The sequence below is a fragment of the Chinchilla lanigera genome, unplaced genomic scaffold, assembly GCF_000276665.1.
Source record: "Chinchilla lanigera isolate Chin_1 unplaced genomic scaffold, ChiLan1.0 scaffold00035, whole genome shotgun sequence".
Taxonomy (NCBI): Eukaryota; Metazoa; Chordata; class Mammalia; order Rodentia; family Chinchillidae; genus Chinchilla; species Chinchilla lanigera.
Window position 1 is genome coordinate 17,787,311 of NW_004955436.1, and position 19,119 is coordinate 17,806,429.

The following is a 19,119-nucleotide window of genomic DNA, read 5'->3' on the forward strand; positions in this document are numbered from 1 at the left end:
ACAAAATTTTAGGCACTGCATGCATATTAGTGGGGAGAAAGAAAAGGCTGCAATAGAAGACATAAGAGGGAACAAGGTTAGAAATGCAGTCAGGATAAATACTATGGATCAACAGTGTGACATGATTAGATTTGCACCAGTACTATGGAAAAGAGATATAGAGAGAGATTAGAATGCTAGCATAGAAACATAGAAACAAGATAATAAAGATTATAATGGCATTTGAAAAATTCTTCATGGAGGCTAGAATCTCATATTGTCAGTTTCACCTTTTTATTTATCCTTTTTATAGAAAAATTGCATATTGGTAAATTTTATAACCATTTTCTCATATAAATTCTACCAGTGATCAGTAAGTGCTTTATTTTTTTTCCCCAAAAAGCTGCTCATTTGCTCTATGAAGGATGCAAGTCCTTTTACCTCAAGTTTTCTTACTGTTTTAGAAAAAGTCCAAGGGATGACTTATTCTGCAGGTCTTTAATCTATTTGATTGTTTAAGGATGAGAGAAATGCCTTCAAAAGGACTTTCATCCAGCAAGGGATTATGAGCATATTTTACTCACCTTCAGAGACTCAGAAGAAAGGATCAGGTGGGTGGGGTAGGAAAGAGAGCCAGAGCTCTCTCAGCGAAGCACTGTATTCCAGTATAGCAGTAGATGCACCTGTCCAGGCCTAGGCCTCCAATAGGTGCAGGTAATACAAGGTCAGGTGGAGTCTCTAAGTGAACATTGGCTGTTTCCCATCTTTGGGAGGCAGATCTTTGGGAAAACAGTGAATCTCAGCATAATTTTTCTTGTGCATTTGATAGGCATTAAAACATCCACAGAATCTGAGTGTATTTATTCTCTCATGTTTATACTTTCCCTCTCATTAAAAAGATTCAAGAAACATTGCAATCTGGCAGAAACAGGGTAGATATGAAAACTTCATTATTTTTAAAATCTGTGATTTTAATGAATCCATATCTCATAGGAAATTGTAGCTTATTGATTTTACTTTTATCCTATGAGATCATGCTGTAATTCTTGGAAATCTATGTTGCTGGCTTTAAAAATTGGAAACTAAATGTGGTGTGGGCTTGATGACCTACTTAACATCAGAATAATAAGCAATTCTGAATATATTTGACCTTGCTTTTTATTTTAGCATATATTATAAGAGAAAGATTGCAATGAACTCAAGTAAGAAACAATCTAATGGGATATCTCCAAAAGAACTGCAAAGATAAATGGAAGGACTTAGTATAAAAATGTGACATATCTTTATCTATGTAGGATAACTGTGCTTAATGAGATACAAATGGAAGAGAGCTTACTTGTCTCTATAAGACATCAATAAGATAGAACTACACATTAAAAACATAGAAAGGAGATTTGGGTATATGGATACAAGGGTGGTTATTTCAAAAATATTGCTGAATAAAATACATACAAAGAATTATAACACACAGAGAAGAAAAACAAAATATCATAACTGAATAAGCTATTAAAATAAGTATAGGAGATGCAAACAATGAATAAACAAGAACACTTCTCCTTAGAACCAGAAAATCCTAGTGAATTTTAATGTTCAAAGAGCCCTAACTCTCTCTGTCCCTTACACAGGGCTAAATATTTCTGGAGAAGGAGATACAAAGTGATTGAGAGGAAGCACTGCTTTCCTAGGGAATCTCTGGACTCTGAATGTAAATATCTTTCAGTGTTTGATATCTATTAATGAAATTACCGTGGACCGAAGTAGTTGTAGATTGGATTAAGAAAGTATAGAGAGCTGGATAAAGGAGCTGGAACCAAACTTTGTACCACTATAAATTTACTAAATTAATAAAAATGAATGATCTCTTACATTTGAGTACTACCTACGTGTACGGCATTCTGTTCTTTGCTGGCTCAGGTATAGAGAGAACCCATAGCAATCACACTTAAGGCCCTAGAACCTGCACCTTAATTAACTCCTTAGTTTAATATTCTTTCAGCCATACCAAATTCACTGAAGGGCCCAAACAAACTCGAAGTTTAATTTCTTTATGACCTTGCTTGTGATCTTTCCTCTGCTTGACACTGCCCAGGGATCCTATTTCTGGACTGATTTCAGAAAGTAAAAGCCTACTTTTGGCCCTTTCTGCTCATTCTTTGATTTATAATTAGTCTTTTTTCTTTTCTTTTCCCTCTGTTGCCTTTATGCCATGGATTTGTGTCCTAGAATCATATTTCTCGCAGTTAAGTATCACTTAACCTGATGTTGACTTACATTATTTATCATTACCAGAGAACAATAAATCTGCCTATATATTAAGCATATAGAGGCTTTTTACTAAATAGGGTTATATAACCCTCGAAACTACAAAGACACTGAAGAATTTAAAACCTACTTCTTGTCCCTTGTTCTCGTCCTCTGGGAAATGCAACAAGCTCCTAGAATGTGCACTGAATGAACGAGGGATGGAGGCAGTTTCCACTTCATAGAAGCTAACCATCTCAACAGAGTCCACTGGAAAATCTCACAAGTGACAGTCATTCAGGAAGAAATGTAAAAGACCAAAAAGGGCTATGGATGTTTTACGCATGGAGAAATAACACTGGTTTGGTGAAAGAGAGACTTTGTCACACAGGAGGCTTCTGAGATGGAGACCCACTGAAATACATAAGGTATGACAGAACACTTTGCAAGGCAGAGAAAACAGAGCAGAACATATATGGCAAAAAGCTCAATTGGATCACGGTATCAATGTACTTCAGAGAGCCTTGAGTTCTAGACAAAGGAGTTTAGACTGAATTTAGCAGACAACAGTGGCGGTAGAGATGGTGATGATGATGATGATGATGATGTGTGTGTGTGTGTGTGTGTGTGTGTGTGTGTGTGAAACTGCAGGCACTTAGACATAGGAAGCTTAATCAGGTTGCTATGTGTGGGATGGTGTGAAGCACGTACAACTATATATGTATTTCAAACACATATAGTATTAAGCACACGCTCAGTAAATTTGGTTGAATGAATTGTAAATGATTTGGCTTCAAGTGTTAAAAATTTACAAGTTAAGAAAAGAATGTATTTAATTCTTCTGGGAAAATACCCAGAAGGGGAACATCTTGGTCAAATGGGACCTCTAATCCTAGTTTTTTGAGCAATCTCCACGCTGATTTCCACCGTGGTTGCACCAGTCTACACTCCCACCAGCAGTGGAGAAGGGTACGTTTTTCCCCACAGTCCCACCAACCTGTATTATTGGTTGATTTTTTGATGATATCTTGATGATATCTCACCCCATTCTTTCTGGGGTGAGATGGAATTTCAGTGTTGTTTTAATTTGTATCCTTGGATGACCAAAAGGAAAGAAATTGCTTAAAAGGAAAGAACAACTAGGATGGGGGAAAGGAGAAAAGAAGGAATATATATATACATATATATTCTTTACTATATATATAATATCTAAGATAATTGTACTATTAATTTCTATTAGTTCACTAAAAGGAACAGTTAGTGTTTCTATTATTTGATCAATCTTAACATGCTAATATCTGGTAATCTAAGCATATACTTTGAAGATAACAAACTGCAATATAATAACCATTGTTAATTTCCTATCATCTTGTTATGAAATTCTATATCGTTTTTATTTTTTAAAATTTTTTAAAATAAAAAGGAATGTAGAATAGTTCTTCATTCTAGTTGATAAAATAGTAACATTAAGATGTGTGGGCTGGGGATTCAGCTCAGCGGGACAGTGCCTGCCTGGCAAGTGCAAGGCTGTGAGTTTGATTCCCGGTACCAGAAAACAAACAAACAAACAAACAAAGATGTGTACATTCTTTCTCTGCTGTCGGTGTTTATGGTTACTGTAGGGACTAACAGAAATAGGATGATTTTACAAACTAATGAAATACTTTCTGAGAGTGCTGCAGCACTCGCTGTACTAGAGAGGGGAAAGACTATACCATATGAGTGATGTGTTGCCTACACTTGATAAATTGATATGAAATTTAGCATGTTCCAGGAAGGAAACAATGCATTTGTTATGGCACAGACTCACTAGGTTGAAGCACCCCCTACAAACGTTATGTGCAAATTCCTGTGCAACTAGAAATCTCATGTAGACACGAGAGACACCTTCATCAGTCACAATTTCCACAGTCATGCTAAGAGACCCGGGACTTTGAAGTAGGGCCTAAAATTATATACAGTGACTGTGATTGTAGTATAATAGAAAATGGTTATAATAAGACCATAATGCTTTATCATTAATGAAACATTTTCACATATTTTATCTCAATGAATTGTTATAATCAAGTTAGCTATCAATATTGTCATCACCATTTCCATTTTACAGATGAGGAAACTGAGTCTTGGAAAGATTAACGTACTTGCCCATGACAGCTGAGATTCCAAAGCATATTTCTAAGAGAAAATCCTTTGCTCTTTCTACAGCATCATACTACTGTCTTCTTATTTGAGGAAACTGAATGAAGGGATGGAAAGTATGATCAATATTTGAAGTATTTTTATTTTAAATTAATGGTATTTTGATATTGTTTTCCTGGATTTGCGGGGAGGGATTACAAAGAAGAAACAGAACTCAAGGAAAGTTGCAAGTTGATGACAGGGCCACATCACCTCCATTTATTCCCATTATGGTGGCCTCTTTTAGAGATGGTTTCCAAAGACCCGAGGTAGCATCACCCTTCTTGCTAGAAAGTACTAAAGAGTTTCCTGTCCAAGGTACTGATTCTACATGGGGCAGAGCATAGGGGGAGGTGTATGAAATGATCAGCACCACGCCGCCCTGGGAATAGCGTACTGTAGCACAGTTTGTACTTACACAATATACCATCATGATGGCTGATGCTTTGTCCACTTGCCTGAGTCATGTGCCTATTTATCTGGTCAAACGTCATTCTGAATGCTTCTGGGAAGGTATTTTTTTGGGTGAGATTAACATTCAAACCTCTGGATTCTAAATAAAGCAGATGACCTTTCCTGAGCCAACCAGCTGAAGACACAAAGCAATGACTGATATCCCTAAGCAAAACAGTGTTCTTGCCTGCTGCCTTTGGACTCAAACTGCAATTCTTCCTCAAGTCTCCTGCCTGGTAGCCCATCCTGCAAATTCTGAACTTGCCAAGCCTCTCTGATCATGTGAACTAATTTTTTAAAAATAAATCTTCCTACACACACATTCACACGTGCTTCTCAGTGCAACAATAAATGAGCCTTCCTGTCCTCATATGAAATAAAAATTACTTCACTGACCAAGTGAACTAGTACTTTCCAGAAGATGCCAACTGCACCCTAGATGTCTCTGGATTTGAAGTTCATGGTTCAAGAAAGAAGGCAGGGATCTCTATTAGATTCTACACTTGTTTTCATCTCTGTAATGGAAGCAAGACAGGGCTCCATCTGTCTTCCATCCCTTGAGGACTTCACTTTCATTTGTTTGCACAATATGGAGCAATATTTTTTTTTAACACAACAAATGTCTCATGAAACCTAATAGCTCATTTTCATGGATTTTAGGAATCATGGCCCACACCCATCCTGGGATTACAGAAGCTGTGCTTACAAGAACTTTGAGGGAGGTGGGGATTGGATCTAGAGATATGTCCTATTTTGTGGTGAATAAGAAGAAAGCAAGGTCTGAATAACACAGTTCTCTTAGGAAGTGCTCAGTGGGGCCAGGGGTCAATCTCACAATGACCAGATCAGTGATGTACAAGAGGCAGTGAAATACCTTCTCTTCATTGCTGACCCAGGTTCATCATGGTACCCGCACCCCAAAAACACATCCATGGAGGTATGAGGAAAACAGAGCCAAGCATGAGAGAAGGTTTTTTAAATGTCAAGTGCTTTTTGTTGAGTAAACACTATATAAAATAGCAGAACACACATTAACAAAAAAAGCTGTTGAAAGAAAAATCTTTCAAGTGAATTGGCAATTACCTGAAAGAATGAAAGCCACAACTATCTCAGTAATCTCTTACAGCTTTTGTGGACAAGGGGAAAAAACCCCAACATTGTATAACTTTGAACTTGTTTTCTATAACTGTGGCCTAGTAAAATATTTCTAACATTTTATGTTGTAGTAGTTGTGTGGAATTATTCTTGAGAAGAAAATGTCTTACAATTTGAAGTATGTATTTTTATAAACAATATTTGTATATACATATATATATATAAAATAATCTACAAAAAATTTGAAAAAAACTGCTTTCAGGTTAAAATGTTAACTACAAATGGACTAATCCATGTAAGGACAATTTCTTGCCGTTTATCTCTTGCTTTTTAAAAGCAATACTAACTTAGTAAGCCATATGCTTTCCAAGTTGTGCAAGCATCCTTTCCATTCCACTCCATAAACCTTCATTGCCGTGGATGATTTCCCATAGTCAGGACCACTAACTCATTTGTAATACAAATTTCCAGAGGATGCTGAGGGCCCTTGAAAGCCAATCCCAGGAAGTATGACCTCTTTAAAGTGCTTCTTGGGTCTCTGGCAAAGAATTCCCTGCTAAGACCTCCCCGCGACACACGCACCACTTACATGCACACAGTGTCCTCTAATTTAGGGCAAACCTGTCTGGGCATCGGGGGAGGAAGTGAAGACAGGCCTCTGCTGAGGGACACGTACATGAGGGCTTGTGAATGGAGTCTTTGCCTTTCTCACTGGCCCAGTAGGAAGTCTCCTACTGCACACGTGGAGACTCTCCTTGGCAACTGTCACACCTGCTTGGCCTGCTGCTTTGTATTTTCTGCTGATTGTGTTTCTCTTCTTCCCCCTCTGCAGGCATTGCATAGTGTTGGAACTCCCAGATGGGGAGAAGAAATGGGACTTCTGTGCCATGTGTGTGAGGTGATCATTAACTTCACATGGTTGCTAAGGGAAGACTGGAGTTTTCTCTCTCTCTTTCACAGTGAGGATTGCCTGACTGCTGGGCCGTCTTCTCTTTTATATTTGAGAGTGAATCTTCTTATTAATTCCATTCTTAGAAGACTTAAGCAGGAGTAAGAAAATATTAAATTACATGTGTAGAAAAGGCACTTATTTCAGAAATAAAAAGATAAAGAATACGTGTATTCCTTTGAAAAACTGCACTCAAACAAGATCCAAGTATCTTGCTTGATACTTAGCTTTTAGATCTTTGAATGTTGTAGTTAAATAAACACTGCTAGGATCTTTTATATTTATTTTGTTTTTAATTTTTTATTTTAAAGAGAAAAGAACAAAAACAAAATAACAAGAATAAAGACAAAAACAAAACAACACAAAAACTGTAAAAACGATACAGAATTTCAAAACATGATGATAGGAAATCAACAATGGTTGTTGTATTATTTATTGTTATCTTCAAAGTAGTTGCTCAGATTACCAAATATAGGCATACAAGATTGATCAAACAATTAAACATTAACTGTTCCTTTCAATAAACCAGTAGAAATTAGTGGTACAATTATCTTAGCTATCTTGTGTGTGTGTGTGTGTGTGTGTGTGTGTGTGTGTGTATGTCTTTTCTTCCCTTCATCCCAGTTGTTCTTTTGTATTAAGTAGGTTCTTTTCCCTTCACAATATTTTATGTTTCAATTCTATTTACTCTTTCAGATTCTCACACTAGGGAGACAATACGATGTTTACACATGTGGGTCTGATTTATTTTGCTTAGGAGCACGATCTCTAGTTGCATCCATTTCCCTATAAAAGCCTTGAGTTTATCTTTCTTTATAGCTGAGTAATATTCCATTGCATAAAAATACATTTTTCTTCTTCACCCCTCAGTTGATGGACATTTGGTCTGTTTCCAAAATTTTGCTATGACAAATTGTGCTTCTATGAACATGGGTGCAGATATATCGCTATGGTATGATGTTTTTAATTCTTCTGGGAAAATATCTAGAAGGGGAATAGCTGGGTTAAATGGGATCTCTAATCCTAATTTTTTGAGGAATCTCCAGACTGATTTCCAAAGTGGTTGTGCCAATCTACATTGCCACCAACAGTGGAGATGGGTTCCTTTTTCCCTACAACCCCCCCAGTATTTGCTGTTGGTTGATTTCTTGATGATGTCTATTCTTACCAGGCCGAGATGAAATCTCAGTGTTTTTTAATTTGCACCTCTCAAATGACCAATGATGTTGAACATTTTTTCATGCATTTATTTGCCATTTGTATTTCTTCATCTGAGAAGTGTGTATTCATCTCCAATGCCCATTTTTGGATCAGGGCTTTGAATTTGGGGTGTCTGAGTTTTTTCAATTCTTTATATGTTCTAGATGTAAGTCCTTTGTCTGAGGGACAGTTAGCTAAAATGTTTTCCCATTCTGTGTTGTCTTTTCATTCTATTGGTGATTTCTTTTGAAGTACAAAAGCTTTTAAATAGGATGAGATCCCAATTGTTGATTCTTTGAAGTGTTTCCCGTGTAGTTTGGATTTTGTTCATGAAAGCTGTGCATACCCCTATGTCTTCAAGATTTCAACCTACTTTCTCTTCCAGTAGATTTAGTGTTTCTGCTTTAATATTTAATCTTTGATCCATTTTAACTTTAGTTTTGTGTATGGTAATAGATATGGGTCTAGTTTCAGTATTCAGCATGTAGAGAGCCAATTTTTCCAGCACCATTTATTAAAGAGGCTATCTTTCTTCCAGTGAACATGTTTGGCCCCTTTGTCAAATATTAGGGGGCTGACTGTGTTTGTGGTTGTGGCTGCATCTTCTAACCTGTTCCACTGGTCGTCAGGTCTATCTTTTTACTGGTACCATGCTGATTTTATCACAGTAGCTTTGTAGTATAATTTCAAGTCAGGGATTTTGGTGCCTCTTGACTTGTCTTTTTTGTCCAGGATTGCCTTTGCTGTTCTGGATATCTCCTGGTTCCAGGTGAATTTTAAGAGTATTTTCTCTAGTTCTGTGAGGTATGCTAATGGTATTTTGATTAAGATTGCATTAAATCTGTATAACAATTTTGGAAGTATGGCCATTTTCACTGTTTGTTCTTCCTAAGTAAGTCAGACTGCACAGCCATATTCATGCTAAGTAGTTTTGAACCAGTTCTAGACACTTGATTCAATCAGCGGATCTTCCTCAAATTTAAACTAAGAGTTACTGAAACAATGGTAACTGCAAACCTTGTTAAAAATGTAGTTATGACAAAGCAGACAATATGGACCCTAGAGAGAAAGTTAGTTTATTATAGATATGTAGAAATGAGCAAAGATGAAAATCATAAGATCACCTTGGAAAGTAATGTGGCAAGTTCTTTAAAAAACAAATATAGTCCTATTATGTGAGCCATAATATGCATTTACCCAAAGGATTTGAAAGCTACAGGAACGTGCACATTCAATGTTATAGCAACCTTAGTCAAATATGTCAAAATTTGGAAGCAACCAACATGTTCCTCAGTAGGTGATAGAATAACTAAACAGTAGGATATTATTCAGTACTACAAGAGAATGAAGTTTTGTCTTGCTCTGTTTTGCATTGACAGCACAAACTAAACAATAAGAAAAATTTATTTCTCACAGTAGTGGAGACTGAAATGCCCACCATCAAGGTGCTGGCATCTGATGAGGACCCTCATACTGTATTATTCCATGGTGGAAGTCAGAAGAGCAGAAGAGCAAGAGATACTCAACTTGCTTTTACGGTAATCCTACTCTTGCAATAACTAACTCACTAATCCATTCATGACGTCAAAGCCCCCATGCCCTAATCACTTGCCTTTAGGTAGCATTTCCTGACATCATTTCATTAGGAATTAAGCTTCTAACGTATGAACTCTGGGGAACATATTTAAATGATCAGAGCTATCAAGAAATAGAGAAAATGTAAATGCATATTATTAAGTGAAAGAAACTAATTCCAATATGCTGCATTCCATATGATGCCAGTTGAATAAATATATGGGAATGGACACTCTTGGAAATAGTAAAAAGATCAGTGGTTGTCAGGGGTTGTAGAAAAAGATACACAGGGATAAACAAAGGATTTTCATGGCTGTGGAAATAGTCTATATGATGTACTGTAACAGTCTGTACAAGTCATTATGTCTGTGTGTCCAAACCAGAGAATGTACAAGACCAAGAGTGAACATTAAAGCAAACTATGGACTTCAGATCATAAGGAGATGCCATCATTGTAACAAATGTGCTACTCTTTAGGGAATGTTGATAATGGGGGAGACTATACATGTACTCAGATGGCAAAAAATGGAAAATCATGGTGCCTGAGAGGCTCTCAATTTTTTCTGTGAAAGAAGAAGTGCTCCAAAATAGTGCTTTTTAAAAATAGTGCTCTTCTAGGATTAGAGGTCCTATTCAACCCAGCTATTTCCCTTTTGGGTATTTTTCCAGAAGAACTGAAAACACCATATCACAGCGATATATGTGCACCCATGTTTATAGCAGCACAATTTGTAATAGATAAATCGTGGAAGCAACACAAATGCCCATCAACTGAGGAGTGGGTAAGAAAAGATGTGGTATTTTTACATAATGGAATATTACTCAGCTATAAAGAAAGATAAACTTGATGGTTTTATAGGTAAATGGGCACAACTAGAGACTATACTCATAAGTGAAATAAATCAGACCTGAATATGTAAACACCATATTGTCTCACTAGTGTAAGAACCTGAAAGAGTGTAAAATCTGAAAGGTACAATAGATACCGTGAAAGGGAAAGAAACTGCTCAAAAGGAAAGGACAACTTGGATGAGGGAAAAAAGAAAAGAAAGAAAGAAGGGAAAAATATGTACATATGTATATACAGGATAGCTAAGATAGTTGTATTACTGATTTCTATTGCTTTATTGAAAGGAACAGTTAATGTTTAATTGTTTAGTCAATCTTACATGCCTCTATTTGTTTACCTGAGTAACCAATTTGAAGGTATCAATGTGTAATACAACAACTACTGTTAATTTCCTATCACCTTGTCTGAAATTCTGTATTGCTTGCATTGTTTTTGTTATTTTGTAAATGTCTGCGTTTGTTAATATGTTTTTGTTCTTTTATCTTTACAATAAAAAATAGTGCTCTTAAAAGAAACCATACAAAACAAAGAATATTGGCCACTTAATGACCACAGCCGTCACCTGTTGATCCCAGATCCCCCGAAGTCTGGTTGCACACTTGGTAGCTGGACCCTAAGAAGACCCCCTGGGCATTCAATTCATTACTACTGAAGCCAGTGCGCCCATAAAACAGTTCCCAAGACAACTGCACAAAAGCATGGTTTTCTACTTATTCATCTCAGACTTGAGTTCAACCTAGTTCCTTTTAAGATACTGCTGAAAGAGACCTATGTAATATCAAATGGATACCATTTGTTCTTATCTCACTTGCTAGTATAAAAAGTGACATTTAACAACTGGGGCAAAAGGGTTTGGAACTGCATAATGCTGATGTGTTTTGTATCCTTCCTTTTGTATTTCTAGTCCTTGTCCTTGTAAATCCAGGGTGCTTTGATATCTATTTTTCTAAAATATATAAAGCAAGTGGATCAGGTAAACTACAGATTTTAATTCAATAAATGTTACCTAGTACCTGATATACGCTAAGCAGTATGCTACCACTTATGAACATAATAATTATAAGCATAACTCAGTTTATCAGAGTTTAGCATAATACTGGTATTCAGTAGAAGTCACACACATGAAAAATTAAAAGGAATATAATATATAAAGTGTAAATTTACTGCTGTAGACATTGTTGGTCCTTAACAATTTCTGTTAAGTACTCTGGGAGAATATACATCAGCTCTAATTGTGCAGCATTCATCACATTTTAGATCTTTATAAATAAACTAGCTGTTCTTTGAGTTTAAATACTTTGAAAGTGTCATATCTATTAGCTAGGTTGACCTGTGAATTTTTGGGTTGGAAGGCTCTGTTTTATTTTCCAATTCCTCGGAATTAATGCAGAACAGTTGGCCATACTTACCATACTGGTAGATTGAGCCTTAGGACACAAAGCAGAAAATATTGCAACACTCTAGATATCTTTCTTTTGCCCCAAGAGTCTAAACTCTTTTAAAGTTTTTAATTTTCTCATGTAGTGTGAACCAGATAACACAAATATCAGTACTGAAATGTAGTTATGGGCGTATCGAATATTTTATTCCAACTGAGATCCAAAGTTATGAAAATCATTTTAATTAACCTGGACTGAAAAGGAGCCAAGCCAAACAGACTGTGTAATTTAAAAGATGCAAAACATTTTGAAATATTTCTGAAATTATTCATCATCCATTTATTTACAAACGGTTAGAATGCATCTTTGATTAATAAGGTTTGAATTTAGAATACTAAAAGTTGAGTTAAGAGACTTGAAATAAACCAGCTTTTCAAAAACATGGCAAATTTAAATATATTTCTGATGCGATGATTTGGGAACTGTACTTGTAAAAGCTACTCTCACGGCAAACATTATTAGTTGACTTATTTTAATTTAGTCAAGGGCTTGCAGTCCTTGCAATGTTTGAAACCCTCTGTTCTCAGGCCCCATCCTAACACTGCCTCGCTTTTAACACCTGGCAATTGAAACACACCTCTATTTCACTATAAAACTCAGGAAACTCAGGAAGCAGTTCCCAACATCTGTCTCCCAGTGCCTGCCTGCCTCATCTTGTAGCCTTCCGAGCCTGTTTTTACCTCAGAATGAAGGGAGGCCTCTTGTCACACTTCGAGGCCAACCGGCTCCCTGTACTTTTCCCACCCACCCCTTCAGGACCTGCTACGGGAAGCACCCTTTCTTTTCTGGTGGCTTCCAATTTGCTTTCAAATGTTCTATTCCAGCCACAAAAGAACCAGACAGAAAACCTGCTCAGGGACCTCTCTGTGCATTTATACTCCTTTAATCCACTGGCTCCAGCTCTCTTCTCTCCCTTTCCACATTTCCGGACACAAGCGGATGCTTTTCATGAAAGGCTGACTTTCCTTCCCAGCTCCTTCTAATCTCACAGTATCTGCAAACTACCTAGGCATCCACTGACGCTCAGACTTTGGTGAGCCACGTCCTAGCAAACTGCTACTTTAAAGTCCTTAGCGTCACTACTTCCCTGAGACCCGTGATCCTTGGACACTCGTCCTCAGCTTGCCTTGTCCTGTGGACTTCTGGAAAGGGCTCTTCACTGTTCCCTTGAGTCTAGCTCTCTTCCTCATCACCATCCATCCACAGTCACCTTCCTAACGCCCAGCTAGGATTGGGCTCCTTCCTTACCCAGAAGCTTCTCTGCCTCTCCTGTGCTGCTGACAAAGTCAACTCTCTCCAGTCAGTTACATGTTTCCCCGGGGAAGCCCTGGGTGTAGCCTCATCATCGCTCTACAGTCCCACTCGACACCCTCCAATCAAGCCAACCGCAGGTGTTTTCCATTCACTATCCTGGATGTTCCAGCCTCTGTACCTGAAATAGCTCTTTACCCTAGGAGGGGTCAATCAGAATCTACGACAACTGCAGAGATCAAGTCATTACTCACGGTTTGCTACTCTAGAGTTTTTGTATGAAGCTCTGAAGTTCTGTATGACTCTTGCAGCATTTATCTAGCTGCTGGTCCACCTTCCTTCAGAGGCTGTAGGTTCTTTAAAGGAGGCAGCTGGGTGCAGCGACGCGGAAGAATAAATGCAGAGTCAGAGGGATGCAGCTTTTAACCCTCCTCTTACTTCCTCTGTGGCTACAGACAGGCTACTTACCATTGTCCCAAGTGGAAGACAAGTATCAGTATTTTCTCACAGAACATGGCAAAAGCTACATGAGACAGTAATAAGCATCTGGCGCTCAAAGGTGTTTATGGGCTTTATGTCTTTCCTTTTCTATCAGCTTTCAGTTATTCAGTTTAGCTTGGAGCTGCCTGCAGTGACAAAGTATGTCATTTTCCCCAATTTTTGGACCATCTATAGATGATACAGACATACAAACATCTGAAAATTTCACGTTTCTCTAGGAAGCAGGAAAAGAAAACCATGGCACTAGTTATTTTCCCCAGAAATGAGGGAAGGAGGGAAGGAAGAAGGAGTGGGAAAAAGAAGAGGAAGAATTAAGAAATGAAGGACAGGGGCTGGGGATTTAGCTCAGCGGCAAAAGCGCCTGCCTGGCAAGCGCAAGGTTGTGAGTTCTGTTCCCGGTACCGGAGAAAAACCAAAAAAACAAAACAAAACAAAAAACAAGAAACGAAGGACACTGGTGGGTGACAGGAGCAGAGAGAGAGATGGAATGCTTTTGTATATGCAAGAAATGGAATGTTTTTCACCTGAAAATACACAGGTGCATCCAAGACACTGTATGTATAAAGTCTAACTTCTTCAGAGTCCAAATTCTATAAATATAGGCCAACCTGCACATCAAATAAGTGTTTCTCACCTACTCCTCACTGCTGTCCCCAAGCTCTCCGAAATAACCTGCCCATGTGGAACGATACATGAGCCTGAAACAGCTGCTTGTCTGTTTTCTTACCATGGCTTGGCCTGGAGTTGTGAACTTTGGCTCAGAACACCTGATTTTGCAGTGACCTGCCAAAGAGCCTCACAGCTTAGCACTGGCCATGTGCTTTGCTCAGCAGGGCAGTCAGCCAGACGGGGCCTTGGCTCTTTGCAGAAAAGAGTTATCCTAAGTAACCAAAGGAAAAGGAAGTGGAGAGCGAGGTTCCCTTCTGATCGTGCAAGTGAAGTTGGGTAAAATTGGTCACTTTCTACGCCTCCCACAATGGAAATAGTAGCTATAAATGTGAGGAAAATATCCCAAGTCCCAAATTCTACACAATGTTACTGAGCCTGTTTTTCTTGGGGGATGCTGAAGACCATGCCCCTCCCAAGCAACCTGTGTTACTTTTAGTCTGCCAGAGAGCTTGGCTTTTATCAATTACCCTAAGTAATTCTACGAACTTCAAGATCCATTCATCCCAGTGAACCGGACTTGCACTCATACAGTCACTGCTAGTGTTTTCTCAGAGTATCCCCATGTCACTAGCTTAATTGGTGGCAGGTTATTTTCCAGTTGTCAAGTAATCTTTTCCTATTTAAGAGTCAGAAATAGAAACATTCACTCAAAGGAACTGGATAATTTGGAACATGAACAATATAAGTATTTATTTGAAAAAAAAAAAAAAAAACATTTTCCATTTAAGTAAAATGGCAAATCAGCTAGAGTAGCTTCTAACTACTCATTCTGATTTGCCCTCACAGTCACTTTCACCCACCATATTCAAAGATATTGCTACAGAAAGCTATTTCACAAGTTTTTTTAGAAAAATATATACAGTCTCTCTAATAGAAAGTTAATTAGAACAACAAAGCTAGGCAACTTTAAGCTAAGATGAAACAAGTTGACATTCATAAACACAAATAAATAAATATGTACAAAAGAATCTATGCAAAAACACAGAACATCCTCTCCACAATGTCAGAAATAGTAACAAAAATGGGAATGAGCTAGGATCCTAGGCTAAAGCTGATCTAATAACACAACGTGGTTAAGACGGAGGGAAGGAGAATAAAAACAGTGTGAGCTACACGGGAAAGGTGGCTGCGAGCCGACTTTGGCTCCCAGGGTGAGTTCCTGCCCAGCTTCTCTGTCAGGCAAACTTAAGGTGAGAAATGTATACTTAGAACCACGGGTGGAAAGTGGCCCGGTCTTCTAAGTCCATTTCAAATGTTTCTATTCAGCTTTTTCTCACCTGACTTTTGAGAATCTAAAGTAGAGCTAACAGTGTCATCAATTAGAACAATGTTTTCCCAGATCTGGATGCATATGAGTAAAATTCAAAAGCAAAATCATTTTTGAAGCTACATCTCAATGCCTATCAACTAAATATGCACTTTGTGCAGAAATCTCACAGTAGAAAGCTTATTAAAATCTATCATGAGTATCTACGGTTGGGGGAAGTATATGAATAGTCAGTGACTAAGATTAATTTTCATCTATACACAACCTTTGGCACAATAAGCAGCCTGCTAACATATGCCTACAGAAAAGGATCTGGCTCTACTGTAGTGAATCTTAGTGACCTTAAGATTTATAATCCTTCTCTCCCAAATATCCATTCCCTTGGGAAAGCAAGGCTGGGTAACGTTTACATCTCTTTGCTGCAGAATGGAACAGTCCTAACAGGCCAACACCACACCACACCATCCTGCCACCCTGTTAAGCCTGGCTACTTTCTTGTTTTTTGTTTTTCTTCCGGTACCAGGAATCAAACTCATGACCTTGCACTTGCCAGGCAGGCACCGTGCTGCTGAGCTAAGTCCCCAGTTCCCAAGCCTGGCTACTTTCATTACTGGAGCTCACCAACAGACTGGAGGCCCTCCGAGTGGCTCCAAAGCCTTGAAGCTCTTCTACATTTCAGACTAAGAACCACCTGTGTTTTGCACAGCTCTCCAGGGCTCAGTCTGGCCAATGCCTTCAAGCTGGCTGGATCTGCTAAAATCTCTCCTCTCGTCATCACTTCTGCTGCTGGCTGTTTCTGTGAACCAGACCCATTCCAGGGAACCTGGAGCAACTGTAAAGGCATGGCATACACTGGACCCCATTTCTAAAGAGCTGGATAGGATGCTGTCACTTTAGAACAATTAAAATTCGGTTGCTCACACCTTCAGAAGCAAGCGCACATGGCTCAGGACAGTTTGAGAGTTAGGTAACCTGCCTACTCTTCTGCATGACTTGTTTACAGCAGCCCAGTCTATTAATACTACACTCTGTCTCAGCAGACCTCTTCTGGCTCTTATACACTATTAAATGGAGGACTCTGCACAACTCACTTTCAAACTCACAGCTGTGGACCCACACATCTATTCATTATTTTGATTAACTGAGATACCACATCTATCACTTCATACTCCTTGGAATGAGATTCTCCATGGGGGAAATAAGAGGACTGTATTTGTGTGACTGGAAACGTCACGAAGTCACTAAAGCAAAGATAGGACCCAAATCCCAAACGTGTGTCTCCTAAAAAAGAAAGACCGTTGTACACAGTATACTTAACGGAAATTCTCCTTCTTTCCCTGAGCCTGTAGACTCATCACACAGTCCAGAAGGAAAACTAGAGGTGTTACAGATTCATTCTTGAATGACTACCGGAGGGACAGGGTCCACATTCAGGTGAACGCCAAATCAGATTCAAATGTCAGGGATTAAATTATAAATATTGATGTTGCCTAAGCTTGTGTCTTGAAAGGAACGAATAAATAAAATAGTAGAAATTTACATAGCTTCATAGTAACTAGGTCAATATTTGGGAAAGCTTGCTTTCTTTTGCATGTTATGGTCCTGAGGATTATATATTTGACAATTAGAAAAAACTCCTTTTGCATTTTTGGACCAAATGGTCTTTTTTATCTGTGCTTGAAATTTCACAGAGTAATGCTGACACAGAGTAATTGCTGTCGCACTCTCAGAAGTAGCACTGGGGTGAAACGTGCAAGCAGCCATGATAGTTACAAGTATTACCCTGCTTCCTAATGTTGGGAAAGAGAACACAGAAAACGGCCACATCCAGGCACAGCGATGAGGTACATGAACCCTAAACTACTTTCTTCTTGTTTTGCTTCTCCTTTGACCTCTAATTTTAATGTCTGCTCCTGGGTTCTGATTAGCTTGGTTCAATTATATATTTTAAAAAATCATATCCTCTTTGCCTACTGAGACATACTGCTCTTGGTAGGGAAGCTTTAGTGATGACGGGAGCCTTCCATCTGAGACACACACTGAAAAGCTAAACTCTGAATTTCACAAAAGCCTTCTTAACAAAATATATTCCTCATCTCTATGCAGTTACCTAGGTAATAGAACATTTATATCTGCTACTCATGGTTTTCTCTGCTCGCAGATCTTCACATTTCGTGACTTATTTTCTTTTTCTTAGACTGAAAACATTAAAACTTGGTGCTGTGGCTGAAGGTGTCTGACAGGATAATGTTTTTGTAGAAATTGTCTGAGTGAGCATTGCAATAACCCTTGACCTTATCAATAACCTGATGGACAGGGATGATTGATGTTTGTTCTCCATCTGCATGAGTCAGTTTTGACAAGGACTTGTCCATGGCAGCACTGTCTGTAAGAGATGATACAAGAAATTAGACTACAAGCTGCACAGGTGACATGCCTCTGGGCCACCATCCAGTTCCCTCCTGCAGCTTGCACATTGGTGAAGCACACAAAGGAAATAAAGTTCCAGTTCTTTCTTAGAGTAATAGCAATAAAATTTCAAGTATTACATCATTAAAGTGCATCCATCATGTTTACTGAATGTCAGTCTGCCTAATAATAATTTGTTGGGCTTTGTTATGGGGAAATAGTCTTCTAAATGGCATTTTTCAGAGTCAATGAATAAAATCATTTTTAAAAATCACTTCAAAAATATATGTATTGGGCCAGGGATATAGCTCAGTGGCATAAGCGCTTGTCTGGCAAGCCTGAGGTCATGAGCTCAATTCCTGCTATATATGTATATATATATATATATATATATATATATATATATGTATCAAATGGCTCAAAACAAATAGTAGATTCAGTAAAAAATAAATTAAAATATGCTGAAATGCTTATGAAAGAAACGCTATCTAAGATGTGTTTTCCAAATAACAGAGCAAAATGGGATGGGGCATGCAACTGTATATAAGTTGATGAGTTCAAGGAGGACTCGTCACACTATTTTACTTTTTATCTGTTTGATATCTTTTCACAATAAAAATTTTTATCAAATTTAATTTAAAGGATTTTGGAGAATAACAGTGAATCAAGATAAGCATAAAGACCAGATTGAACATCTCTTACCATGAGTTTTAGCTGGTGAAATGAATGGAACAGAGTAAAAGGGGCATCTTCCATGAATTGTTAATTGTAGAAATAAAAATTCTCTTATCAGACAGAGAACTTTTCAAAGAAAACTGTTTTACTAACTTTGCTCCAGTTTCAAAATATTATTGATGACATTAATAATATCAGAGCAATCAAGAATAATAAAGGGCCAGTTAAGAAACTTGTATTCTGAATTTTTCAGTATCACATGTTTAAATACTCTTTCCTGAGGCCCAAGGTCTTTTAAAAAATTAGCTCAAATAGTGCTGAAAACTCATATAAGCTCTATTTATTATAAACACATGTGGTTATATTTATGTATTCCATGAATATCATT

At 37.9% G+C, this 19,119-nt stretch overlaps 1 protein-coding gene across 7 annotated transcripts in view; it reads right to left on the reverse strand.

The window, feature by feature from the left end:
- Nucleotides 1-17,237: 17,237 nt before the first annotated feature.
- Adgrg6 (adhesion G protein-coupled receptor G6) overlaps nucleotides 17,238-19,119 on the reverse strand; it is a gene marked incomplete at its 5' end in the record, with an annotated part of 127,120 nt that continues 125,238 nt past the window's right edge. For 4 of the 7 annotated variants that reach the window (XM_005389254.2, XM_005389253.2, XM_013516671.1 and 1 more), the window contains 1 exon segment: nucleotides 17,238-18,033. In XM_005389254.2, the coding sequence (XP_005389311.1) occupies nucleotides 17,855-18,033 (179 nt within the window). In that variant the 3' untranslated portion in view covers nucleotides 17,238-17,854. 7 annotated transcript variants of the gene reach the window in all.